Source organism: Taeniopygia guttata, chromosome 17, assembly GCF_048771995.1.
Source record: "Taeniopygia guttata chromosome 17, bTaeGut7.mat, whole genome shotgun sequence".
Taxonomy (NCBI): domain Eukaryota; kingdom Metazoa; phylum Chordata; class Aves; order Passeriformes; family Estrildidae; genus Taeniopygia; species Taeniopygia guttata.
This window is the reverse complement of record NC_133042.1, coordinates 7,479,357-7,495,552: the sequence shown is the minus strand read 5'-3', so window position 1 is coordinate 7,495,552 and position 16,196 is coordinate 7,479,357. Positions and strand designations below refer to the sequence as shown.

The following is a 16,196-nucleotide window of genomic DNA, read 5'->3' as shown; positions in this document are numbered from 1 at the left end:
GTATGGATTTCTCAGGGTTGTTCTTTTTTCTGCCTGCAAAGCCCAAATCCTCCCTGAAACCAGTGCAAGATCCCAGTGCAAGATCCCAGTGCAAGATCCCAGTGCAAGATCCCAGCTGCTGTGGGTGGGAGCTGAAACAAGGCCCTGTATAACCTCAAGGGTTCAACATGAGGTGGGCTCCAAAACAGACATTCAAGGCAAGGCTTTAAGCCTTTTTTTGCTTTTATTTTGCCCCCTTCTCCCCGCTCATTTTCATGCAGGAGCCAAGGCTGGTACAGGTGTGAAATGTGCCATTTCTGTGGGTTATGTTTTTCACAGCTCTTGCCCGTTCTCCACTCCTCTGGGCCAGTCAGAAACTTGTGGGAATGTGCCAGAGAAGGCTCATCTTGCCCTGCAGAGACACAAATTCAAGTTAACTCTGGTTTTTAAGCTCATTGTATGGTTTTATATCAGTTCTGCCTCAACCATTTTTGACCCCAGGCTGCTTGAGCCAAACCTTTCTGGTGTCCATATGTGCCATAAATAAGCTGAAGCAAATAGGTTGTTTTTTTTTTTTACTGGCAATTTTCTGACCATCTTCAGTTTTTCAGCATCTAAAATAGGTTCTGAAGTCTCAATTTTGTCTGTGAAAGGAAATAAATAAGCATTTATAAGATGTTTAGGATCCTAATTGTAACACTGCTGTAAAAATGCAAGATATCACGACTGCAGAGCTGCGTTAAATTTTCCTCTGACTTTGTCCTATTTATTTCCAGAACATGCTTGAAGAGCTATTAATTCATAAGCCAGATGATCCCATTGAGTTCATGATAAACCACTTAAAGCAAAACAACGATGATGGTAAGTGAAAATGGAGACAGCAGAAATAGTTCAGTTGCTGATTTGTAAACAGCTGTTGGGAGCTGTGCTGCGTTGGCAGGTGATGGATCAAACTTTTCAGGCTGAGTCTTGGGGAGGGGGGAAACAAAAAAAAAACGGTGAGCATTTTGGAATAGTTATAGGCAAGATGCTTTTAATTTCTTTTTTTAGTGGGTAATCTAATAAGAAATGCACTTTAACAGTTATAACAATGAAACCCTCTAAGGGAATAACAAAGAGTTCTGGTGTATCAATTATTAATGCCTTCTGTGCCCCATCTGATATTTCCTGTTGTCTTTAAGCTCGCTAATTACTCCTTTTGTCAGGTGTAAATTTGGGTTCCTATTCTACCTGGGCTGGCAGATTCTCTGCTTTTTGATTAGTTTGTTACTCGCTGCTGTTAATGAGTTCCACAGCTCAGTGGCATCTCAGCTGAAGGAACAGTGAGCAGTGCTCCTCTGTGGAACAAAACCTGCTAAATTGAATGGGAAGTCTGTATTCTGCACAATAAAAGCATGTACCCTCAATCAAATTATTTGATTTACAAACTGTTCACCCTTAGGCAGATTATATTTGGATATGCACAGCTGAACTGTAATTTTTGTTCTGCGTGAGCTGTCAGGGAGAGCTGGTGTCACGGAGCTTTGATGTTTCTTTAAAACCAGAGTAAACCATTATGAAAGTTCTGCTGCAGCATCAATGAAACCATCACTGGAGGTGCTGATCAGATGGATGTTGATTGAAATGCTGCTAAATACATTCAAGGGAAAAAAAAAAACCAAATCCTGCAAATTGTGCCCAGCCTTTTCTGGTGCAGTCAGCATGAATAATCAATCTGCTTTGTAGAGCCGTGGAAAATATGTGGAAGAATTTCCTGCAGTTTGACAGAATGCTGATGAAATTTCTTCACATTGGGCTAACATTTGTCCTGAAGCCCCACAATATTATTTTAACAGAATTAGGCAGGTTTCCATCTCATGACTTCAGTACTTAGAGGCTAAAGACAGAACTACAGCAGTTGTTTGTCAAATTACAGAATTACAGCAGTTGTTTGAAAATGCTGTCAGCTTTTGGTCTGGAAAACCCTGTTAAGGAAGGTGAGGAACTCCAATTAAAATTAAAGCCTAAATGTAGTTTTAAGAATAAATTATGTGGAAAATAATGTAACAGAAATGTGTAGCAGAGTTGATTTTACTTTTTGATCATGGCGGAAGGTGCTGACTATTAAGAAGAAAAAAAAACCTTATTAGAACCATCAGTAAAGTGATGAATTTTCATGATCTTGCCTTGCCTAGACAGTTTTAGCCCTAGAGAAAATTTCAAACAGAGATGTGTGGAAAAGAAGCATTGCATCTATCCCAGGTGTGAAGTTAGAAAACCTTTTTAATTAATAATAGGATCTAAAGTACTTTTAAAAATATAAACAAGTCTAATGGTGATTATGACTTAAAACTGCATCAAAAATCTTGTAGGTCAAATGTGTGGCAAAGTGTTTGTGCTTAGGGCTCTGTGCTATTGTTCTTTCATGTGTTCCTTCTAAAAACCTTCAAGGGCCACATAAAGACTGATAATTCTTTCATATTCAAAGATATACATTTTTTAGAGTATCTTGGTTTGTGCTAATGAAAAAGGCTTTCAGAGTCAGAGTGGCATTTCTGTGAGTTCCTCCTCTACGCTCAAACCTGTGAAGGAATGTAGAAAAGTTCTTCCTGAATGTTCAGTATGTACCCTGTGCTTCTCCTCTTTGTCAAAGGATTTCTCTTACAAGTGAATCAAGTTTTGCTGTATTAATATTAATCACAGAATCTTTTGGATTTAAGTGAAACTCTGCGAGTCCAGCTGTTCTTTTTTGTTATTCCAGGATTCATTTTGTCATTGCTAAAATAATTTTTAAATGTTAAAACTTGCTTTATTTGGATGAGTAAATCCTGTAGCATCTCATCGAGACTAAATACAGAATTAAAAATTATTTGTTACTGAAAAAAAAGGCATTTCCCAGAATTTCCTGCCTTCATTTAGCTGCTGCTTTGGAGCTGCAGTATTTAATAGTGACTATTTGTTGGTTGGAGGGGTTAAACATTACCCCCAGTGGTGTCCTGGTTGTGCCCCTGTGTCATATGTTTGGGGAGATGCTTTAGAGGAGTCCTACAAGTGTGCAAATGAGTAAATCAGTGAATTACACTGCCCCATCTGCTGCCAGCCACTAAGCAGAGAGCAAACCAGATTTAGTACAAAGTGAGCATTTACAGTAGCCCTGGGCAATATTAAAGCATGAGATGGTGTATATAATGGTATGTTTCGTTTTTTATCAAACGTTTGTCCAAGAAAGCTGTGTATTAAAGCTTCAATACCTAAGGGCTTTCTTGTGAATTTTAAATCATGCTCCTAGTTAAACCTCAAAAGGATCTGTGGATGGAAAGGTTTTTTGATTTTCTTTGAAGTGGTTTGAAGAAGTTGATTAGTGTTGGCACCCAAGCACTCTTTTATGACGCTGTTTATAAATAATTCCTAAGTACCGGGCTGGAGTTTCAAGGTGTTAGATTTAAAAAAAAAACCCTAGGATTTAATCACATTACATTTGAAAGAAATTAGGTGATAAAAACAGCTGATGTATCCTTTTAAAGTATTTTTCTACATTGTGTACTAGTTCTGTTGCACTTGCAAGAACCAATAAGGGGGGAGTTGTTCTTAAACCTTCCAAGTCAGATAACTTTGTAAAGATGAATCTGTAATTTGGGTTTCATGTATGTTTAAAAATTGCACCTGCCCAATAACTGTTAAGTGCATGGAAGGCCTCATGAAAATACATTTCACATCCTTGCCTGTCTGTTCCCATCAGACACGATCTCCCTTGGTTATGGAGAGCTGAGGAGGTTTTTGGGTGAGTGGATCCCCCCTCTGCTCTGACCTATGTTACTCCCAGTAAATACTAACCAGTCCCTCCTGCACAGACTCTGATTTGGGGCTTTTTTTCCCCGTGTGGTATAGGAGGGAAAAAACATCAGAGCTGTTAATATAAAATGACAGTTCAAGGGATTGCAGCCCAAGGTGTATTAATGGAAAAAGTTCCAAATACTTTCCTAAGAGTGGCTCCATTTTCTCCTGTTTGTCTTGCCTCTAATTCATTCCTAACGAATCTCAGGACAGTAATGCCTATTGTGTTGTGTGTGTACACTGGATTATGGATTCCTCAGAACTGAGGTGCATTTTCTGCACCTTGCCCACTCAGGGAAGGGAGAGGGACGTGAAGCAGAGAAACACAAGAAACAGAAATGAGGAAAATTACTTTACATGGTGATTAGAAAAATTGAGAGCAGCTGTCAAAAAGCATAGTGAGGGAGTCCTTCTTTCTGCAGTATCTAAATCTTCTCTGAGCCCTGATGCAACCTATTTAGGTGAAATTAAAAACTGAGGTATGTTTTCATCACAAAACGTGTTAGTTCTGAATCAATATTTCAGGAATAAAAGTCAAACTCAGGTAAGGAAATGTTTATGGTTCACCCACTAAACTCTCCATGTGTTTAAATGGATTGAGATATACATATCTCATATATCTCTCCAAGTGGCATGGTTAGAGTGTTAATCCCATTGACCATGGAGATTAAAGGAGGACCCAGCTGGCACTGATTTTCTGTTCCTCCTTTTTTTCCCAGTGGAGCCCAATCCCGAAATCTCCACTGAGGCATCTTTCCAGCTGAAATAATTGTTTCATGGTGGCTACATTGATATTATGCAATACAAGGGTAGGAAACTGGAGGGGATTTTTGCTGTTCTGCACCTTGACCTTTGCATATCCTTTTTCCATAGCTCCAAGAATTTGTGTCCTTGGTCCACCTGCTTCTGGGAAAACTACAGTTGTGAGTACCTTACCCTCAGTGTTGTAGCACTTCCCACTCACTCTCTTCCTTTCTACTGAGCTCAGCATTTTGGAGAATTTTATTCTGGGAGAAGAATGTTGAGATTTATCCAAGTGTTAGATGAACACAAGACAGATTAAAGGGTGGCATTCCTGAGGGCTACACCTGGGTGTTACACTGCAGGTTAAACAGATATTTTCAAGTGAGATCTATGAGAACTCACTGAAGTAGTGAAACTACTGGAATGCAACAGAATTCTGCCTGCATTGTTTTCTCAGCATTTAGCAGGACTAATGAGCCTGGGGGAAGTAAGTTAATTACACATTTGCGGTGTTCCCTTGCTGTGAATTTTTCCATTTGCATGGTCAGTTGTCTCATGTCCACTGGCACTGCTTAAATGCAAAGGTCAGTGTTGCATTTGAACCTCAGAAACAGGTGATGCTGGTGAGGGATGGTAGGAAGAATATTTCCTTCTTTAAATTCTGTGTTAACATACAGGAGATGAAAAAGCTATTATTCAAAGCTGGATACTCTTGAACATCTTTATAAGAAACTACTTAAAGTTGCTTATATATGTCTGTATACGTAAATGCATGGCTAGGAAAGCTCTGTCTTTCTGCAGCCTTCTGAAAAAAATTGCTTCATTTTCTTTCCAAATATTTCAACCTGTATTTTTTTTTTTCTCCCCTCAGGCAATGTGGCTTTGTAAACATTTCAATGCCATACGTGTCTCTCAGGAGACTTTGTTATTCAAGGAAGTATTAATGCAGACAGAAGAAGCAAAGGCATATAAAGAAAGAAACCAGGTGTGTAAGAGAATATAATAACAGTTGTTCTTGTGTCACAAAACAGGAATTTTGTGGCATTCCCATGATTTCCACTGCTGAGTTGAGCAGATGAGAGTAAAGACTCTCTTCTCTCCGTGTTGTACATTGGTGTGTCAGGACACAGAGCAGGGGCAGGAGGGGGAGACAATCCAAAGTAAAGGAGGTCTTGGAAATACCAACCTTGGAACAAGCAGCAAAACTGGGGAAAATCCAGGAATGCACAATCCAGTCTAGAGAAAGGTTCATTGTATTATTAAACACAGTGTCTCCTATCTGGGCATGTTTGATAATCTCGATAAAATAAGCATTAATCTCTGAGGTCTCCTTTGGTACAAAATGCTCTGGAAAATAAGTACACAAAGAACTTTTTTTGATCTGACAGTGCTACTTAGTTGTGCATGCTTGATTTCTCTGTAGCATGACACAAATAACTTACTTGGTGCATTAACTCAAAAGGAGCTTGACAATCCAGTCAGCTCCTGACAGCCCTGGAAGCTCTCAAGCTGAGGCAAGAGCAGCTGACTCAGGTTGTTGAATTTTCCCCAATTCTGTGCACCTGAGTTTCTCCAGTCAGATTTTTAAATCCATTTATTGTGAGCATCCTAATTGATGTTCAAAGAACGTTTTTTCCAGGTGTCATGACTCCCAGGATTAGTTGATCAGTAATCTAATTAATTGCTTTATTATTAAAAATCAGTGATATATTGAAAAAAATACATTGAAAGGTTATCTTGAGTACAGAGAAGCATCTGATTCATGATTTTTTGGCTGATTCCTTTCTCCAGTGTCAAGGCAAACCATGAGAAATAGACTGGAAGAAGTCTGTTTTTTTGTGACTTTCTCTAACAAGTCCACTAGTTTGAGGTTTTTTGTCACTTATGACACATTTTCATATAAAATTGAAGCAATTTCCTGTTTGTAGGAATTCTACACCCTTGCTAAATCCAATTTAGAATTGGAATTGGCCAACACATTTGTAATTTGCTGAGATGGCAGACAGTGTGATACACAGATTAGGGTTTTTTCCTTAGAAAATTAGGCTAAAATAGTGGTTATAAAACTGAATAAAATATTGGATTAGTGAATGAAGTTTGGAGATGCTTCAAGTAACACACTTCAAGATCTGAGAGGAAAGAGTTCACTGAACTCCCTGAACTCACTGGCAAAAATGTTTGCATTTGGCTGGGGTGATATAGAATTATTCTTACTGAGAATATGTACTTTGAAATCTTAGTTCTAATTATTAAAGATTGTTTTGATAGGTTCATAAATTTATACTTGGAGGGGGAGAATTTAAAACAAAAATTCCCTTTGGTTTAATTACTGTAATTATTAACATATTTCAGACTATACACATGCACTTTCAAGGGTGTCCTTTTGGGCTTATTTGATTTAAAAAGATGGATGGTGTGGAAGATGAAAGTCAAAAATGTCAAGGCTAATCAGGTAGTGAGGAAGGCCTGCAGAGCAGGGGCTGCTGGTGGTTCAGCACTGTGTGGTTTGACTTTGGATTTGATTTTTAGACCCTAGGAGGAGGTTTTCACTAAATAATTTTGTTGTTTTATACAAGTTTGTTTCTTTGAATGTAATTTCCTAGAATTAGGAGGGAGCTCCTGGGTTCCTCTAGGTTGGAATGTCTGTTCAGGAGCAGAACAAGAGCTTTTACATGAGTTTGGATCTAACAAGGGCATCAAAAAGTTGTGGTCCTGGCCAAAGCAATTTAATAAATGAAGAGGAAAAGCAGGAGCTTAGGTTGTGTGTTTTGGAAGTCTGGTGTGAAGATCATAAGCACAATTTAATGGTGTTTCTCCCACCAAAGGCTACTGTGGCTGCATTAACCCCAAAGCCACGGGCAGGCAGTTTGAGGTCACTTGGCCAATGTCACTGGATCTGGGTAAATAGTTCTACAAATGTTTGTTCACATATTTTACCTACTCATCTTCAGCCAAGTTTTCATCTCTTTTGTGTTCACCCATTAAAGCATTTGGGTTTTCCTGGCACAGAAAGCCATGGAAGGCACTTTTAAAATCCATTATTATTCTCTGAAGCTCCATTTTTCAAGTTGGACAAGCAATCATTCACCCACACATACCTGGCCACTTACTAATGAGCACAGCTCAGGTAGTGAATTTTAAATACTGAGTGTTCAAAGCAAAACGGGATCATTCTGCATGTAAAAAAATACTCCAAAAAGAAGTAAAATATTTTTGAATATTCAGTAAATTGAAGAACCACAAGCTACCAATAAATATTCCATGAACAGAAAAAGAGGCTACATTTTTGGATAAATCATTGCAAATTATTCCCTCATCTCTAGTTATTATAATGTTAATAGGAAGCGTCTTCAGGTTTTCCTATAGTGAAATCTAATGATGAGCTATTGCATGTTTCACTTTTCCTGTTAACTGGATAAAATAAGAAGTTGAAACAACTGTGGTAATTGTGGGTTCGTGGGATGGGTGTGCTGCTAATGCTACACTAAATTGCAGTTAAGGTGTTTGCATAATACTTAATAACTTAAAACTGCTCCAGAGTTGTGTCACATCCCTGTGCTTTTTAAAAATAAATAAAATAAAAGAGAAAAATAAATCCAAGGCATCCTTAACTATGCATGGCCAGCATTCCAATCTATTCCAGGGTGAGCCACTCTGGAGGAACAAAAAGAAACTGTTCCAGGTTTGTGTATCCAAAAAAGACCAGCCTTTTATGTGTATTTATCTGAACAAACTAAATCTAAACATTCATGATACTCAGGATCCTAAAGTAAGTTTCTAAACTTGGTTGCTGTTCTCTCCAAGGTGCCAATTTAGGGAAGACAGAATTTTTTAGATGAAGCTGTTATCAGAGCAAATACATTCAAAACTTCCAAGAAAAATGTCTACAGAAAAAGCTGCCCTACAAAAAAAGTGTGGGAATTTTATTAAATGGGAATGAAAAAATTCATTCAATTTATTCTACTCAATAAAATTGAGTAGATCAGGAATGGAAATTGAAGTACACTGTTCCTGAAATAACGTGGAATTATTTAATCATAAGTGGGTACAGTTTTTCAGCAAATATGGAAATAGTGATTAAACCAGCGTGGGTAGAAAAGTGGTCTGAACATGAGCAAAATCCCACAGCAGTTTTTCCTTTACCTGCACTGAATGTTGGGGCAGCTCTGTGGGTAAGGTGGGGTTTGGCTGTTACCAAATGTGTGTCACTGGGAAGTGTAATCCCGTCTCCCAGGCTCACAATATATTTATGTGTTTATGAGAGATGAATTCTAAATTCTGATATGTACCAGAACTCCTGATTTCTGGTGGAATAATTAGGCACTCTGCAAGCAACCCATTGAAAATTATTTTGTAGGCCACTGCTCAGTGGAGGAAAAACTGCCCAGGAAATGAGACTGGGACTGAGGCACAGAGAGCAGAAGGAGCTGAAGCACTGAAATACCCGAATGTGTGTCCGTGGTTGTTTTTGTGCAGCAAACCCCGCTCCAAAGGCAGGAGTAGGAGCAGCACTGCACGGAGAGAAATGAGGATAAATTTGGTTTAAATGGGTTTGGCAAGGCTCAGCAGAGCAGCCCCCAGCAGCGTGCAGCCTGGTTTGACATGACACATGAAAGGAGCAGGCAGAGCCTGGCTGGCCCTGGGAGCAGCGTGGTGCCCCTTTGGAAGGTGACAGCTTCCAGCAGCGAGGGGCTGCAGGAGGCTCTGACAAAGCACCCTGGGGACCTGCTGCCTCTCCACAAACCCAGCAATTCCCTTCCCTCCTGCTCTGCTACCTGCTCCAGTGCTGTCTCCTGCACGGCTGATGTGAGGAGAGGCACTGAGAGCTGGGGACAAAAGGGATAAACAAAAGCAAAGCCTGCCTTGCCTGGGCCACCTGGGCTCTGCTCTGTGTTCTGGAGCACTTTCTCCATCCTCCTTCAAAGTGCCTTCTGTGGGACCATTTCCACCACTCCTTGGGAAATTGTTTCGTCATCTAATGAAGATGATTTTATGAAATCGTTCCACATCATCAGCCAGATTTTCTTGTATGAATTGAAGTTCAAAGAGTTGCTCCAAAGAATATTTTTTCCAGATGCCATGAGTCCCAGGATTCCCAGGATTAGTTGATCAGTAATGTAATTAATTGTCTTATTAAAAGACAATTGCCTAATTATTAAAAATTAGTGGCAATTAGATTGGAAAAATATGTAGATTGGAAAAAAATATGTGATTGGAAAAAATATGTTAAAATATTATCTTGAACCCAGACAAGCATCTGATTCCTGCCCTATTTACCTGTCCCAGCTTACAGAAATACTCCTTTTTAGGTTTATACCCTTCCAAGTGGTTAGGAAAAAGACATCAGAAGCCACAGGATATGGAACTAAAGGAAACAGAGAGTCAAGCTCACATTGTTAAGTGAAAGATAATTTAGTTTAATTGGGAGGTAGAGAATCTGATTGCAGGTTGGCTTTTTTCCCAAGTATTCATTTTACCAGTAATGACAGAATGAATAAGAAAGGCATTTAGTGAAGTGATTAATGGCTGTTATGAGCTGCATGGACAGAAGTTTAGACTTTGATTTAAACTGGCTAACTCAGAGTTTAACTAAGTTCAGCCTAGAATGAAAGTGGTTAGTGGAGCAAATTCTTACTAGAAGGAAAGAAGAGTATTGCTGATTTGTTAGGAAACCAAATACAATGGAAGAAATTTTGAGGGGTGCTGATCTGTATAGGAACTTTGTTCTTCTGTCACATAGCAAATACCTTCTTATGAAACATCTCCAGAGATGGGCAAAGCAGCAGTCACAGAAGTAAACAGCTCTTTGAAAATATTGGCAGATGCAGTTTCCATCCCATTTCACAGCGTTTAAAAATAAACTAAGTTCAACTGTAAAATATATTTTAAATAAACCTTTTGGATGATGCGAGTTACTTGAAGGTATGAACCAAATCTCCTGAAAATGAGGCTCTCTGTGTTGTTTGCTCAGTGTCTGAGGTTCTGTTGTGGCCCTGATGCTGAGCCCTCTGTCACATGGAGCAGTCAAGGGCCAGACCCTTGTGGTTCAAAGGATGCTTTGTGGATGTGATGTTCTCCTGGATCCCTTTGCAGGTCTGATGTCCAATGTGTGTGTCAGTGTGCAAAACCCCCATGGATATTCATGCTCTGTGCTCAGCTTCCCTTTAACACTGATTTTTGTGCCCTTATTAACTCTTTGTCATTAACTCATGTTAATGACCCGGGACTCGCACGGAATTATTTATTTCTTTATTTCCAAGAAGACATTTCACTTCACCTTTCACCACAACGTGTCTGCATGGTAAATTTCCTTTTGAACTCAATTATGAATATTCAGCCCTTTTCTTTTTTTATTTTTTTATTTTTCCTTTTTTGTTCTTTAGAAAATTCCCAACGCGCTTTGGGCCAATCTGATCCAGGAACGTCTGTCAAACGTGGACTGCATCAAACAAGTAAGAATTGCTCCTCAGAGGAGCTGGATAAGCACTTACACAACTCCTGCCTGGTATTTAGCATTCCAAGTCCTGTGCAGAGCAGGGAATGGGGGCAAATCATCGGCGCTCCCGAGCCGGTTGCTTTCTTGAACATCAGCGGAGGGAGTTTGGAGCTTTATTAACAGGATAAAGGGGAGGATGAGAGTATGCATATGCTAATCTTCCAGCACGGAGATGATCAAAGGCTGAACAAGCAGAGCTTTGTTGATTGCCTGGGGCAACTGGCAGAGATGGAGTGGACAAAAAAGATAAACAGAAAATAGATAGAAATCAATATTGTTAAGGTTTTGGCTCTTCTTGAGGAAAGGGGAGGAAAAGAGGCTTAATGTTACTAATTTCTGTTGTATTTATTTCTCGTTGTGTCTCTTTTTTCTTCCTGTATTAGGAAACGCTGCATTTGAATATATTGTCTTCTGGGTAATAATTAATATTTTCACTCTTAGCTTACACAAAGAGGCAACTGAATAGGTTTAGTTGTGTTCAAATCTGTGGCATCTTCCTCCATGTTTCATCATCTGAGAGCCTGAAACAATGATTTTTTTTAATCCTTAGAATGAAAAAGTAAAGGGATTTGCAGAAATCCTAAATGGTATCAGCTTTTCTTCATAAAACACTGGAGATTTTACTCTGTAATTGACCTATTAATGTTGAATTTACAAAGTAGAATTTAACTTTTGTATTGCTGTTCACTGTACTTGAATTATATGGGTCTGTCTGGTTTTCCTTGAAGGTATTTTTACCTGAGCTATTTTACTTCATTTTAACTCATTATAGTTACTTGTGTTGCACATTATAGCACTCCAGATTACATATCTGGTAGCACTCAATGTATTTTTTTATTTGTAATAAATGCACACAGGATCTAGGCCTTCCAGCTGGCAAGAGAACCTGCTTAAAACTCCATGTTGTATACTGCCTTCTTCATTTGTGTGGTATTTTTAGTTCTTTTGTAACAAGAGCTCTAAAACCTCTCAGAAATGCTTCTTTTTCAAATAGATCTCTTTCTCTGATTAAAATAACATATGTTTTCAGTAGCTACTTTTCCCAGTGTTTGTTAAAGTGAGTTTACTGTCAGTGTACAGGCAAAATCCATCGCTCTCCACAGGCTGTATCCACCTTATTTTCCATCTTTTTTTTTCCCTGTGCTTTCTATAATTGTTGGCATGACTTTAGTTCTTCTGTTAATAATGAGGGAAGGATCCCTCAGTGAGTTATTTCAAGTATTTAGTCATGTATGAGTAAGGTGACAAGGTGGTTAAAATGCCAACAGCTGCAGGGTCCTGCCTGCATTTTATGTTCCTGTTGTTATCACCATCAACACTGAATCAGTGCTGGGTGTCTTACAGAACCAGGAGGGGAAAAAACCTTTATGAAGCTTCCCTGATATTCAGCAAGAATGGAGTGGATGTTATCAACCCAGCTGAGGTTTCAACTGGTTTTAGGAAAAACATAGGATTTGTTTTTCAAAGGTGTGATGCTTATTAAAAATCTTTACATTAATAGATAGATACACACCAAGTGACCACAAAATATTTTCTCCTCTGAAAGGGGATCTATGCATTTTAAGTATAATATTTTCTGTGTGTAACTCAAAACAGAATTAATGCTGTAGGGTTTTTCCATCACTGACTAGATTTATGCCATTTCTTTCAAAACATGAGTCAGCATGTTTTCACTGGAAATGTTCACAGATTAGGAGCAGCATGTTGGACCACAGTACCACCAGCTGTTTGTTTTATTTCTCCTTGTGGTGTCATTGGCTTGGCATTAATTGTACAGCTTTCATCCCACTGACAGTAGGAATACAGGATTTTTTGTGCCGTTGTTTTGACACTCTCAGGTTTATAGATGTCACTGGCATTCTCTAAGGAGAACATTTTTATTGATCAACAGCTCTGCTGAGGCCCTGTGTTATGTGTTCTTGTAACACAAACCTAGTCAGGATCAGGTGGGGAGGTCTTGCAGCACACACAGGAAACTTATTGCAGACATTATGGTAGAGCCTGGCACTCGTGAGGCTGATACACAGAATTTTCATCTTGCAGGGTTAGCACAGCTTGGCTGCAGCCCTCTGACTGCTGGGGTTGTGGAGGGAATTCATGGAGCTGGAGAAAGCCAGTGCAGAGAGATTGCTCAGGATGTGTTTGAGGAAAAGCTGGAAGGGTTAAGATCTTTAGAAACTAAGCTTAGACCAGTGATTCACAGAGTGGCAAAATGACTTGAGATTGGTGATTTTTTGTGGTTGCCCTTGAAAGGGAAGGCAAAGAGAAAAATGGCTCTGTTTGGTGTTACCTTGATTGGTTCTGTTTGGTTTTACCTGATTTGTCCTGTTTGGTTTTACCTTGATTGGCTCTGTTGTGTTTTACCTTGATTGGTTCTGTTTGGTTTTACCTTGATTGGTTGTTTTGGTTTTACCTTGGTAGCTAAGGGTAATAATGTTTTCTCTGTAAAACTCCTTGCAAAGAAAGTGATGGTACAAAGATTTATCCAGGGAGAGAATCTGTCCATTCACCACATCTTCTGTTTTTCTGAGAAAAAAGGAACTTTTTAAGACATCTTTGCACCTTACCTCAGTGACAGAACTCATGTGGGGCATAAGAGGTTCTTTTCTAATGGGAAATTTGGCAAGGTTTGAGCATTTTCAATTATCCATACTGCTCATGTTGATGGGCTGCAAGAGCTGGGTTGTCAGTATTTCTACTGCACTCTTCAGTCTGCTGTGCTCTGAAAATCTCCAGAATTTTAGATCCATATTGGCAAAACTATTACTGATAAATTTTGTTTGTTTTGTTGTTGTGTGTGTTATTTGCTGACCTCTTTCTTTATTTGGGAATGAAAACCATGTAATACTTATTCAAAAAACACTCAATAATAATGTTGAAAAACTGTTGTGATTGCTTGTTTTCCTAAAACCAGCTGTATTCATGACCTTTGTGCTTCTAGCTGAGATTTTTTTCTGATGTGCCACATAATTCAGCATTCTTCCTTTCTGCTGTTTCTTTTTCTTTATTCAAAGGCAGTGTCAATTTTGGATTTGGTAATTTAAAAAAAAATAAATATGGAGGATGTACAGGTCAAATAACAGGAGGGAACTTGAATACCCAAGTCATTATTATTATTATGGTGGAAAGTGTGAAAGTCTGTAGGCTTGGTATCATAGCTGAGAGAACTGCCAGCAAAGCAGGAAGATGAACATTTGGGAATGACCTTCAGCATTTCATTTTCTCCAGATTCCTGAATCTGGAGAGGAAAGTGATGGCTTTGAAAGTGCTTCCTTGCTGCTGATTTTTTAGCGTGGTCTGGGTCTCCAAGGAGCAGCTCACCTGGCATTAAGGCAGCAGCAGAATCTCTGTTTACAGGGCTCATGTGGGACAGGAGGAAGGTTCCCAGCTGGAAGAGAGGGAGCAGTGGCCACAGAGTGCAGGCACCATGGAATTTCTCACTTTTAGCCTTTGTTCCACCCTTGGCCTGATAAGATGCAATCCGTGCCTGGATAGAAGGTTACTGCTACCAAGAACCAAAAATAAATGACTTCTTAAAGAAACAAATTTACCATGTGAAGTTACTAATTACACTTTAATGACAGTCAGGAGGGCAAAAAAAAGACCAGTGTTTGCATAAAGCACGATAGGCATATTTTAAGTCAGGTCTTGTTCTTCTGTGTCTTGCTTCCTCTTGTTCTGTTCCCAAGCCACACTCCCTTTTCCCTTTTTTTTTTTTCCCCTTTTTTTTTTATTTTATCTGTGACATCTGCTTGGAGCTTGTCCCTCCTGTGATACCACACTACTTGCAGCTGTTCAGACCTCCAGCTCCGAGCTGTGCATGGGGTGCCCTGAGCATACGGCCTTTTTGATGTGTGATAAAACAGAACCAAGCCACTGGGGGTATGGAGAGGGAATGCAGCAGAATATCAATAAACCTGTTCTGAACAAAGCTGCAGCTCTGTGCTGGAATAGACATTTCACTGAAGTGTCAAGTAGATGGATAATATATTCTAATTAGGGATTGACTGATACCCTGCAACTCGGAGACCTTTGGAAATCAGCTCCAAAATGCTCACTGTTTTTTGTATTGTGTGTTGATTTTGCATTTGTTTAATGCCTTAAAATATATTTTCTGCAGGGAGCTATTTATTGAGCTTTGTTTTCTTAAATAGCTCAAACTTTTCGCTATAAAATTGCTTATTGCCTGTTTTAAGGGCCTTTGAAATTTGTGTGTAAACCTCTTGAAGTTTGTTGTGGATTATTAAAATCATGGATTGTGGATTGTTACAGTATTTTTTTTACTGCCTGTTGCACTTTATGTGATTTGAGCCATAAGCAGTAGTGACTTCAGGTTTTGTGGGGTGGTTTTTAGTTTGGGGTTTTTTTTCATTTTTTTTGTTATAGTTTCCAAACATGTTGCATTCAGAGTGGAGAAAATAAGCCAGATTTGTAGTCTGTGTAAATTGGCATCGATTTATTTGCCATCAGACCTCAGATGCCATTTCTCCCTAGAAGATCTGGGCCTATATATATGTGTGTTTTGTACACAGTATATTCCAAACTAGCACTGAAGTTCCTGGCATAGCACTATAAACACTGTTCAGCTTTGCCTTCTGCAAGTCCCAAGGGATAAATTGATTTCTCAACACCTGTGTGACCTTAGCCAGTGGTTCATTCTAATTTGGCAGAGCAAACACTGGGAGTGGCAAAAATGGCTTGCAGTTACTTGAGTCTCATATTTTCTACATCTGTGAGCAGGATGACATGTTCCTGAAGCCAAGCTAATTAAGGAATTTTAAATAGTCTGCTCTATTTTCTTGTGTAATTGGAATGGTCCATTCCCTCCCACTGAAGTCCTGGAGATAGATTTCCCTGAAATACTTGGAGAACCTTTGGACCCCAACTGACAGAGCACCAGATTTATATGGGAGAGGATAATGATTGCCAGCTAATGCAATATTAAAATATCTCCTTTATTTCAGCCCAGAGAAGATGGCTCTCAGATTTACTGCAGTATCACAAAGTTATTTTGAGGGGTGGGATAGAACAGCAAGGACTTGTGTGCTCAGGCAACTAACAGATAAATTAGGGAGAGTTCAGGAGGTTCAGGTGTGAGCCTGGGAAGTGGATTAGATTTCAAATACTGCATCAGACAAAAACTGAGTGTGGCTGCAGCTCTCCG

General features: G+C 39.2%; 1 protein-coding gene across 4 annotated transcripts in view; it reads left to right on the top strand.

Moving 5' to 3' along the window:
- The window catches only part of AK8 (adenylate kinase 8), a 63,806-nt gene that overhangs the window by 1,726 nt on the left and 45,884 nt on the right, over window positions 1-16,196 (top strand). The window contains exons 2-6 of one of the 4 annotated variants that reach the window (XM_072936733.1): window positions 756-840; window positions 4,666-4,715; window positions 5,408-5,521; window positions 7,362-7,436; window positions 10,920-10,988. In XM_072936733.1, coding sequence (XP_072792834.1) covers window positions 756-840; window positions 4,666-4,715; window positions 5,408-5,521; window positions 7,362-7,436; window positions 10,920-10,988 — 393 coding nt within the window. Of the gene's footprint in view, window positions 1-755; window positions 841-4,665; window positions 4,716-5,407; window positions 5,522-7,361; window positions 7,437-10,919; window positions 10,989-16,196 lie in introns of those variants that run through there. The other 3 variants (XM_030286763.4, XM_030286764.4, XM_030286769.4) reach the window with 3 other exon arrangements.